The sequence below is a fragment of the Phoxinus phoxinus genome (genome assembly GCF_949152265.1).
Source record: "Phoxinus phoxinus genome assembly, chromosome: 8".
Classification (NCBI taxonomy): domain Eukaryota; kingdom Metazoa; phylum Chordata; class Actinopteri; order Cypriniformes; family Leuciscidae; genus Phoxinus; species Phoxinus phoxinus.
This window is the reverse complement of record NC_136883.1, coordinates 7,206,253-7,218,895: the sequence shown is the minus strand read 5'-3', so window position 1 is coordinate 7,218,895 and position 12,643 is coordinate 7,206,253. Positions and strand designations below refer to the sequence as shown.

Below are 12,643 nucleotides of genomic sequence, written 5' to 3'. Positions count from 1 at the left end.
TTATTAGAGAAGTCAAAGACAACTTTACAACTGGTAGGATTCAGTTTACAATTCTACTGATATATATATATATATATATCACTGATTCTTGAGAGTCGGGACAAAACATGTCCCACATAGAAAAGTCTAATTTATAGCAAAAATTAAGAAATTCATCATGATTGGCATACTTACAAAGTTAAATCTAAAGGATTTGTATATACCTATCTGATTTTTAGAATAAACTTTTTATCTTTTTGGGGAAAATTTGAAGGTTTTCTACAGGTCCATGTAGAAGGTCCATGTTATTGCACTTGTCCTCAGCAAGAGGTCACAACATTAACCATCCCAAAAAACTTTAAAAAAGCTCTACAATTGTGAAAACATATATATCAAATACAAAATAAGGGGTATACATATAAAAAACAATGCATTAAGTGAACATCAAACAATATTTTCCATAGAAATCTGCCTATTAAAGTTGTGTCCTCAGTTTCTGTCAACTCCATCAGATATTTTCATAAATCTCTTTAAATCAGGAAATAGCATGGTCAGCTATATCCCTGAGGACCCCTTTTCATCTCCCTGCCTGTGGTGAATGCAGCAATACCACACATGCTCTAGTACGTTTTACATTTTTTTATATTTTAGACAAACAATGTCAATATTCCTATGGTCACAGCTGCACCATGTCAATGCCATCTTTCTGTTAAGATACTTTTTTTAAACCATAGTGGATTGAATTTAAGCATTTTAGTGAGGTTATTGGGACAGCTAGCAACTGAGAAAAAACTACCTAGCTGCAGTGTACAATACATGTTTTGGAGGAAACTACATGCCCTAAAGTCAACTCCGTCAGACGTCAACTCCGTCAGGTTCTATGTCTGACGGAGTTGACCTGTACGATGACGGAGTTGACAAATCCACCAATAACCTCTTAATGTGCGAATATAATATTATTTGTGAATATAGTGAAGGGTTAAACTGTTATTTCAGGGTTTTATTTACACATAAATGCACATACATAGCATGCATTACATTATTTAACCATACGCATCTGACTTGTAGAGAATGGGCAGGCAGTGGTGTGCTTATTATTGTGTAACGTGTAACTTTGCCAGCACTTTAATATATATATATTTATATATATAGAGACAGATAGACAAATGAGAAGCCAGTGCAGCGCGGGGCGATATGGCCAAAAACAAATTATCACGGCAGAGGGTAGCCCCTGGTTTCCCTTATTGTTTTTTTTTTTTTTTTTTATAGTTGGAAACGGTTTAATTTAAAATAGTTGGAAACGGTGTATGTGCAATATGTTTATTATAGTTTGCTTTACAGTAAGTTCAATACTCTAATAACAAGGAGTAGTTTTAGTAGTAGTGTTTAAAGAGCACATCTGTTCAATAATCAGCAATGCACACATTTTGTGTCAACACCGTCAGTTTTTCGTCAACACCGTCAGTTTTTCGTCAACACCGTCAGATCTTCGACGTTTGGATGTATGTTTTTGTTAATTTTTTTGGGAAAAAAATATTCTTCCTTCAGTTGATGTTGTTTTTGTAATAAAGGACCATCTGATCTACATCCTCTTAGGTTTTATTTATTTAAGGAATTTGTTTTTACAATATTGAAATTAAAATCAAAGTTTGAAAATGCAAATATTTAGAAATCTGAGTTTTCAGAATAGTGTGAAATCACAACTTAAGTTTATATATTGTATTTTGTTTACATATCAGAGTAACTAAACACTATTACAATATACTTCATAACTTAAGATTCTTGTTGGATTGGAAGAATTTAAATTGTTTACTTTTTAGTATGTCTGACGGAGTTGACACAAATCCAGTTCTGAAGGGAAACATGTAAATTTGTTTAAAATGTGTTTTTATTTAGAACCTGTTCCTTTACATGGTTAAATAGCCAAGACCTTTCTCTGCAGAAACGTATAACTCTAATTGATATAGTGTGTATTTTAAAAAAAAGTTTTTTAAAACGTGTTTTGTCCCGACTCTCAAGAATCAGTGATATATATATATATAAATGACTGGATTGCTCATGACATCATACAAAGTGAAACCACCGTGCCACCATATTGGTATTCCCTCACATTCTATTGAATAGGAAATCATCTGATTTTAAATCAGCGTTTTTATTTATGTCTCGTATATAAGTCTCCCTGTATTCTTACAACACAACCAGAGGTTGGTATCTCCCCAATAAGAACATCTCTTATAGCAAGTGTCATTAGCTAAAAATCTACTGTCAGTGTGTTTTTCCACACATTGTGTTTCTCATGTAAAGCTCATGGGAGAACTGATGGACAGCTGATTTTGACAGTTGATATGTTGCTAAACTAATGACACCACATTGTGGAGTTGCTGCCTATGTAGAGTGTTCCGAATCAGTTAGTATGTTAGAAGACAGTGTGGGCAGTAGACTGTGAGGCTAGCTATAATATTTGCTCAAGCATTGAAAAAAATAACATACAAATGCAGTTCTATATGTCATGAATGACTTTTTTTTAAATGTGCAACACTGATTAAATGACACGAAGAAAGTGTGTGTGTGTGTGTGTGTGTGTGTGTGTGTGTGTGTGTGTGTGTGTGTAATCTGTTCTTTGCTCAGATGCGGTGTGGGTTTGTGTGATATAAACTGTGTCCAGGCTCCACAAACACTCCACAAAAGATCTTCAGTTTTAAATGAACACGTATTATTATATAATAGTGATGATTATTTCAGATGTTCAACTGCACTGCACTGCACTAAAAACCTGAGGTCAAGCCTTTCATAAAGCACTGTGCGCAGTGTGCGCAAATCATTAAATGGTCTGTTTTACAAATTCTTATTTTTTTTTTAATGAGGTTTAAAAGTTTTTCTTAAATACGTTTATAATGACCTACTGTATCTATTAATATCTAGATTTTGCTACCATACAAGCAAAAGTTGTTATCGTGCAGTACAGCTCTGATTAAGTTGTATATCTATAAACAATTTTCATATTAAAGTGACCTGAAATTAAAATTTGTCAATTGACCGTTCGCAAAGACGCCCCCTTTATGCTCTGCAAGCTACGCCTCTCTCACACCACACCATGTTCTCACGCAGTGAAAAATACATCGCGGAGCACTAGCAGAGAGGACACTGACAATGCGCTGACAGACGGGACACACCAGGTTACTTTGGACAGTCTCACCTTTCAAATTTTGGCATTTTTTTAAAAGAAATGTAAACAATAAATACCATTCTGTGGCTCTTTAATGTGTCTGACAGATCGCTGTAGAGCATCAGTTAAAGCTGCTCGTGAACCGATCATCTCTTCCTTCTGAATTTATAGCATTAAATAAACATGAATGAACATAAGAAGGAATGTTGTTTTAACCGTGGAAAGGCATCAGTACACTCCGCTTCTCAATTTCAAATCCTCCCATGTTAATCTACTGACTCTCCTGGCTGCTTTGTCGGACAAAACGGCGGATGGCGAAGTATGATTGGTCAGATCACCTGTCAATCAAGCTCCCTGCGAAGGGTCAATTGTCATTACATATATATATATTATTTTTTATCATAATAACAACTGTATTTAATGATATAAATATATATCTTTTTTATAAATATTATATAGGCCTCCACATAATTAGCAAAATACTCTCTATAGCTCTTTTTTTCTAGCCAAAATAATGTGCTATATATATCATGGTCATTAAATGGCTTTCGTTAAATGTCATGTGACACAAATAATCGTTCTCCAGCTGTTATATTGACCTCTTTGCACGGTTGAAAAACACTGATTGGGTCGATGTTATGTATGAGGAATTTACATTTCGGTAAGTTGCGTGACAAAATGGATGTGTGGCGTGAGTCTCGCGGTCAATGTGTGAGAGTTGGCAGCCCTCTTTTACTTCAGGCAGTGACTGGCAATGCGTCTGATCTTCAAAAGAGACAAGTTTACTAATATTAGTCTCAAATTTCCCGGGCTGAAGATAAATGCTCTGCTATGATTTTGTAGATGGACTGTTTTGAGAATACACGAAGCAGAGTTGAAAGGCAAGCAGAGTTTGCAGCAGAAAGGTAAACGTTGGATGAATCATATAATTTAGGGGATCATTAAGATTTCCTACTTTTAGCACTACTTTTGACGACACGACACGACGTCCACTCGCTATAACCTCCTCACCCACAAAAATCGGTAAAAACTCTATACCTTTTGCTGTAGCCTATATCTTGCAGCGCAACCCCAAACACAACACGTTTTCATCATCGTTTCAACTTTGATCAACAACAACGTTTTTAACTATGTAACTGTTCCAGTAGCCGGCTGGATCTCTTCAGTTAGTCAGTAGAAGCCGCTCGCGTTCTGCCACCCGGAAGTATCTTGGTGCCTATTGTTTACAAACATTCTGAAATGCCGTATACATTTTTAAATTGCAGTCTTTTAAAAAGGCATCTAAAAAATAAATTAACCCTCTAGGCGCCACGGTCGAGTTTACTCGACAAGATGCGGCACTGAATAAAACGGCCGATTTTGTCAAATAGGGTGTCAAATTTCCTTCAACCTCCCATCCACTAGTTGGCAGACATGTTATACTTCATCCCAGACTCAAAAAAACGTCATGCTTTTATACAATATCTTCGAGCTAGAGCGCATTGAATCAGCGCGAACAAAAGCGGAGCTAGTGTGCGAGTGAGCCATTTTATCAAAGCAATATTGTCAACATCAGCGAGTATTTGCATTAGATTATAATAATTATTATTATTATTATCTAATTGCATCAATAAAGCTTACCCACAATGAAGTGTTGGGTCATCTATTCGCGGACCCTGGTTCTGAAGGGAAATATCTACCTTCAGAAGTTGACGGTGATTATGAAAGTGAAAATGTATAGCCCATTCGTTACACCAAGCACAAACAGTGAATCCTTTGCCCAATGTAGATGGTCCTTTGCCCGATGTCAGTGGTGGGAACAATGTTTCCCGGGGTCGGAGTGTTCATCGCGAAGTTAGCAGGTGTGTTATTGTTGTGGGGAACGAGGCGGGAGATTTTTTACCGCGCTAGCCATGTAGTTTGTCTTCTGACCGTGTGCCTCTCCGCAATCGCGGCGACATTATTGTGGTGGAGACTTTGTCTAAAGCTACTGGGTATGTTAGACGAGGTCAAAGTATTCACAGGACAGTTATGGGGCAACGTGGAGGTAGGGAGCTGTGCGCACTCGGCGCGCGCGCGAGGCAGATCTGGCCGCGCCCGCACGCTCGTAGCAGGAGCAGAGGCGGTGTGACACGGGGCAACTAAACAGGTCTTGTCTACTTGTGTTTGTGTGTCATATGAATCATATATATATGTAATATATATATATATATATATATATAATCAGCAGTGGCGGGCCGTGCATTTCACACTTAGGCCTTCAGTGATGAACCTGAATTAATAACGAAAAACAGTGAAATTCCTGTTTTTATTTTGCACCGGCAGTTATAGGGTTAATGCGGTGAGTTCGGGAAAGGCCGGGTAGAGAGAAACGAGCGAGTGAGCTCGGCTTTTGTGTTAGTGTACAGTGGTTCTTGCGTTCCGATTATAAATTCGGAAACGGATCCTCCCTTGTCTTATTCTTCAATGGTTACAAAAGTATTAATGTTTGAAAAAAGAAGTTGCTTCGATCATAAATTTACAAGAAAAATTACGAAGAAAATATTATACACGGACAAAAACGGGGGCAAAAAATGCATTGTACTCCTCACCAAAACTACTGACTATTTTTTATACAAAATCCATCCTAATTTCTTTCCTCAAAAAGACGTAAATTACTTGGATGTACAGGTTGTCTGTGCGTTTCAGTCCCAACAACCTTTTCTATCGCCATCGAGGCTATAATGTGCTGAAAGTCCAGTCTGTCCCGTCGTATTTCTGGCATGCTGAGAGTGTCTGCTCGACAGAAGCAGTAAACCGGGAAAACACCGCAAAACAAGACGATGTGTAACGTTACAGCTGACACAAGCTCTCACACAGATTTTTGAACGATTTCAATGAGATCAGTGGGACTTTTGCCTTCAAAATCAGCCCTGGCATAACGTTACATTGCAGTCTGTTCTGTTTTTACTCGGGACAGATCGATGGAGTTTGTGACTCTGCGTAAGCTGAATAAAGCTGAATAAGGGATTTTTTCCGTTAGGTTTGAACCTGCTGGTGGTCGAGGAAGGAAAGAAACATTAATTTGTGGGTTGAAAAACTATTAAATCTACAGGATCGAATATATTTTAGTTTACGCAGTTCGCAACAGATGCGGTTAGCTAGCTAGCTCTGACTACCAGTAATAATAGTACACGCTCTGACCATCCAATCAAAGGGCGTGGAAATGCCTACCTAGGTAGTAGGTAGGCACTACCTAGAGATAGTGTGTATGCCTGCTAGATGGCCCCGGTGCAGTCAACTCGAAATCTGATTGGCTTATTAAATCTGACTGATTATCTGATTGGTTAAAGAAACAGTTTCATTGCCATTCATTTTAAGCTACGGGCGCCCGCACTATCGATTCTGAAGGCCTCGAGGCAGATATATTTGACCCTGGCAACACATGATGACTGAAATATGATTGGATAAAAGCGCTAAAATAAATATACACTACTGGAAGCAGCGCAACCAGGAGAAAAGCTATGAAATTACGAGAATGGACTATTGGGAATAATTAAATACTCATTCATAAAAAAATATATATTAAAGTTCAAGTCAGTGATTCTGGTAATGTTTAGGCCAGCAGAGAAGGCCTTGCTGGCCCTGACGGCCCACCACTGATAATCAGAGTGCCTACTGTAGTAAATGGAAAATCTCTACAGCAAAAGGCCAACCACTACATGCGTTCGGTTTGTTTCTACCATTTATTAGTAATGATTTACACAGTTTGTTTACTACTTACTATTTACCTGAGCATTCAGTATTGTGCAATATAGCATACAGAAGGTGAGGGACATTTTGGGGGGAAAGAAGTGCTGCATTTTATCATTTAAATTTGTGAATTTTCATGAAAATACTATAATCCAAGATGACCGCCACCATATGACGTCATAATATGCTAATTAGATGGGAAAATGTAATCCCTACATAAACTTTGGGTCATCCTTAATATTTCTCTAATTTACAGAAAGTCTCTTTCTTTTATCACTTTTAAGATATAGCCTTTTGAAATTAAGATGTCAAAATCAAACGTTTTAGGAAAAAACCTCTGGCGCCTAAAGGGTTAAGTACAATGTAGTACAATGTAGTGTTGTCCAAAAAAAATATTTTTCGATACTAAAAGAATGCTTCCAAAGCTCATTTGATATACTTCCCCTCCCTCTTGCAGCGACATCTCTTCTCTGATGACACGTTTTTCACTCACATGAGATGGACCAATAGCAAACCACAACAATCCAACGATCCAATACATTCCCGATGGACAAATTCAAGACCTACATTTTGTTTCTTGCTCGAGAAGCTGTTTACTTCAGATATGCGCCACAATAGGGAAGACAAGACTTTCAAAGCTTCCATTTCATGACAACTCTAAGTAATTGATATTTCAGACACAATATACTAAAAAACTATTCTGTTCATTTTTGCTTCACCATGTTGATCTGTATAGCAAACACAGACAAGCAGAGTGAATCCAACGGTGCAGTGTCTCAGTTCTCTAATCAGTATTACTGGAAAGTTGCTCGACCGATCAGCTTATTGGAACAGAATTAACTGATGTGTAACAAGTATAAAGTTGTTTAGCAATAAACAAGTCAATAACAGTAGGTATTTAACAAGTCTAATTAGACAACAGTATTGCTTGGGTTGCCACACAGCTTTTACTGTTATTCTACTTTCTGCTCTTTAGAATTCCTTTTATCATTTTTCAGAACAGAAGCCGTCTACAAAGCGGCCCTTCAAAAGACGGCATGTGAAACATGAGCATGCTAATAGGAATATTTCAGCTCTCGACCAAGCTTGTTTGCCGTAGCTTGGTATGGTGCAAACATCTGTTCAATAATTGCACACCCAGGGCTCCTCTATCTGCTAAAGACACACAACATTACACATCCAAGACTACATTTTAGACATCAATTATGCTATCTGATGTTTACTTAACCAAGCCATTACCATGCTAACAGTTCAAGACAATACCTCAACGGCGTTATGAGAGCTGCAGATAATGTGAATACGAAGGCAGTCAAGCACTAACAAGCCCCGAATAACAAAAAAGGAGTGTTTCACGGCAGCTCTTGTCAATGTTGCTGAGAGAAAGAGAGAGAGACAGCCAAGAGGAGGCTGTTTTCAGAAAAGGCAGTTTCTTATCTTGATATAATCGCACCGCCGCTCTCATACCTGCTAGGCCGCTGATAACTGACAGCAGGAGAAGTGGTTTCCATGGTGACCCCATACTTGTTCTGGAGGGTCCCTTCAGTGAGATTGTTAGTAGGTCTGTTTCTTCATTAAAGCAGTGCCTATGAAAAACAAGAGGACAACAGAGAGGAACAAAGTGAATGTGTGAGTGAAAGAAAGAGGTAAGTTAGTTTAACTGAAATTGCTGCTGTTCTATAAATCAGTCCTGAGAGCTCAACCTGATGATTCATGAAATATCAGGTGTCCGCTCTGGAGAAAACCCGGCTGAAACACAGCAATAACAAACAGAACCCTCAGTAAAATGCCACGGTATTAAAATACACCATGGGAAAGTTATCAGTACACCTTAAAGTTAAATTTCACAAAGACAAATATCACAATATCACAGCAAAAATCTAAAGAAATGAACAATAATCATTAAAAAATATATATTTTGTATGAAAATGTAGCCTTTTTTCTTTACTTAATGTCTTAATTGTAAAAATCTAGCAGACTTTCTTACTTATTTCTTCCACTTCTGCTGTTATCTTTCTCTAGTTGCATTCACTTTTGAATCTTGAATGTTGAATTGTCAACATCACAAGCTGACTACATAAATTGATGTTGATTTTCCTAAAATGTTTTAGTTAGAGCTCACCATTATTGTGATCGGTGTTCCCTTTGGTTGGGCACTTGGAACTTCATTTATATTATTGTAATTATCTTTCTATTGATGCAGCAATGCAACAAGAAATCCCAGTTATTGGTTTCAAAGGAAGGGAATTCATAAATAGGTTTCTTTTAAAAGGTGGCCTAACTTCCAACAAAATCATTAACAAGCCTATTTTTCATGTTGAATAATGATCTTTTAAAATTGTATTGCTAGCACATAAACACTAATACTTTTGATTGGGCTGATAAAATCCTGCTATACTTGAGACAATATCTTGCAATTGACCATGCTTGAGTCACAGACTTCAACACTCAGCATGCAAAACATAACAATGGTAACAACAATGGAAGCTATGCTAAGTCAAGAGTAAATCAAAAGTAAATTATAAAGTACTCTCTACAGTTATTTATAGCTACTTGAACTCTCATGTAAGTGAACTATATTAACCAAGCATCAGTCAGCACAACATACTAGGGGTGGAACGGATCGCAGTTTATCTGTGATCCGTACAGACCAGGCCCCACGGTTCGGCACGCATGTGATTCGCGGATTTTAACCATCATAGATTGAAAGTTTATCATTTGGATGTGTTTTGTCTTGCCAATTTACACATTGAAACCATTTTAAACACAGAAGAAGAAGTACAAATTGGGACTCGAACACCAAATTGATTCCTGTTTCGCGTTTCCTTGACCTTGACCGGACACACACAAAAAAAAAAACCCTGTTGTTTGTCCGTTATTTTCGGTCCGTGCAGTCAGTCTTAAAGTGACAGCACACACCTAATATTCCTACTGTTGTCTGTGTCATTAATGTTAATTAAAAAAAATGTGTTATTTTACATGTAGGCATAATTATTAATGTCTGTACCTGAATACTACTGTTAGACTTTGTACATTTGTTATTTAGTATTCATCTCTGCTTGTAATCTGTGTATTTGTTCTTATTTTATTACTGTTCACTTGTTTTTAATAATGTTTGAACTATCAGTTAGGCTAGTAGTTTTTGATGTAGTATCAGATAACTTCAAGTGAGCTTTAAGTAATAAATGTAAAGCAAAGTTATACCTCTTGCCCCCTATATATATATATATATATTTTTTTTTTTTTCATATTTTTGCTGTTCAAATTATCCGATCTGTGGCTCAAAAACCGTAAATGATCCGAACCGTGAATTTTGTGATCCGTTCCACCACAACATACTATTCCTATTTCACTTAGTTTTTTAAGGCAATCGGTTTTCATGCTTTTTTAAGTAAGTCTAATTAATTAGATTTCACAGTGTATTATGAACATCTGTTTCCATTTGTTTTAGTGAATTTTAAGTAAATATTGTGATAAAATGATCATGTCCATTTAATTTCTGCAATTTTCTGCATGACTTAATTGCGATCATTAAATTTTGATGGATGACCAAAAACACTATCAGCATCAAAACTTCATATAAGCTGACAAATATTTTAAGTGCCATATAAACATAACCATGATACTTTTACATCCAAATGCCTGCAGCTCACTCTGACCCCAGCTCAACCATGAAAGTACTACAGTACTTTTTTAATAAAGTGAAAACCAGAGATTTACACTCTTCCTCTTTAATCAACACTCACATTTGAGCAGAGAGAGAGAGAGAGAGAGAGAGAGAGAGAGAGAGAGAGAGAGAGAGGTGGCGGAGTACGAGTATGCATTAGTCTCCATGATCAAAGCACAGATGAGTATGTTGCTTTAGGCATGATAGAGCAGCCAGATGCTTGAAAAACAGACACACCATCCTCCAACCACACCAAACACACACACACACACACACACACACACACACACACACACACACACACACACACACACACACACACACACACACACACGGTCAGATATCTAAAGGTCGAGCAGCTGCCCATATCACAACAAACACACACACACACTATAGCAGGTTTATTTAATAACCTTTTTGCATTAGAAAAACAACAACAACAACAAATATTAATATTTGAGACTGGATGCAATTAATGGAGTCCTGTGGAGAGCCTGAGGAAAGACAGGACCAGCTCTCACAGTCTCTCTCCCAGTCCTCTATCCATCCATTACTAATAACACCTGCCTGCGCCTCACCTCAGTGCACACGCACACACATACACGTGCAGACTGACCGAGACTGAGTAGCGTAAACCAACATTTCTCATTATTTATATTCATGGCGCCGTGGCCTGCCGATCAAAAACAATATCAATGAGAACGTTCTGCAGGAGTGCCTGTAAAAAATGTGTCCATATGCCCAACCTTTTGGAAGCCACCACATGGCGTGCTTTCGATTTTTCAGCTATTTCTCTACTTGAAACTGTTTTTCATTGTTTATTTTCCATTGACAAGGTCACATTACACATTACAGGAATAGTTCAGTGCAAAAAAAGAAGAAAAGAAAACACTGTCATCATTTACTCACTAGGGCTGTGCCGGTAAACTTGACAACCGCACCACCACGATGGCTGAGTAGCACCGGCGGTGGTCCGCCAAAACACATTATTTGTATGTGAATGCTGTTTTACATGAATATTATGACACGAGTGAAGCACAAAGCTTTGTTTACAAAATAAATAATAGGTTAGCAATTAAATGTTACATCGCAGCCATGGAAACGTTTGGATTCATGACGAATGAGAGAGTTGTGCGTGAGGCGAGCCGTGAGCCCATGAATTTAAGCTTTGTCGGCTTTGAATTCTGGTTTGAGATCCGGTCAACCGATTATCAGCAAATTGAACTATATTCCAGTAATTCCACATAGAAAGCTTGAATTGTCTACTTTTAAACAACAAAATTAAAAACAATTAAAAACAAAATGAATCCAACTAGCCTACTATCTGCTTATGTATTCCGTATGAAGTTTGCATTTCTCTCAATATGCGCGTTCACTGCGAATATCATCAACTTCATCTTTGCAGCCCGACACTGACACAGAAAACACTAGTTTATAATAAACAATTAAGTTTAATAAACAATTAAAATGTCTCCTTGTTATATTTGACACATTCATAATTATTACTTTTGCCTGTTCTTTGTGACAGCTGTTATTGGCAGCGTCAACCTCTGGTTACATGAACATGAACGTCACCACCGCATCACCACCGACAACATGGAGATTTTATTTTAGATTTATGACCCTTCACCCCAGTCCAGAGATATGGAACCTGTGGGTTTTTCCTCTGAGGGGGGCCCAACTCATAGAGTTTGGTATTTCAACAGAGGTTGTGGAGACAATACTTCACTCCAGAGCTCTCTCCATGAGGAAACTAGGGCCTAGTTAACAGCCCGATTGGTACAGTGCTGGAGTTACTGCGGGTTTGTTTTCCACAGAGTTATTCCCTTCCACACTGAAGGTGTACGTGGCGGCCTCAGCTGCCTATCATGTCCCTTTTGATGGTGTGTCCCTGGGAGGAAACCCGTTGGTGCACGTTTCTGCCGTGGTGCTTGTAGGCCAGGACAGGAGTATGGCGGCTTAGAAAGCCTCATTATATAAGGAGGTATCCCTGCAGGATGTGGTCTGGGCAGGCTGGTTTATCTCCGCTCACATTCGTAAGGTTTTACATCTTCGACCTGGGCAATGCCCTAAGGTCACAAGTGCTCTTGTCTTAGTTGTGCTCTCAGTATTCACACAGACAG

General features: G+C 38.0%; 1 protein-coding gene across 2 annotated transcripts in view; it reads right to left on the bottom strand.

Moving 5' to 3' along the window:
* The window catches only part of cntn5 (contactin 5), a 314,849-nt gene that overhangs the window by 197,526 nt on the left and 104,680 nt on the right, over window positions 1-12,643 (bottom strand). For both annotated transcript variants that reach the window (XM_079621551.1, XM_079621552.1), the window contains exon 2: window positions 8,321-8,439. In XM_079621551.1, coding sequence (XP_079477677.1) covers window positions 8,321-8,375 — 55 coding nt within the window. In that variant the 5' untranslated portion in view covers window positions 8,376-8,439. The remainder of the gene's footprint in view (window positions 1-8,320; window positions 8,440-12,643) is intronic.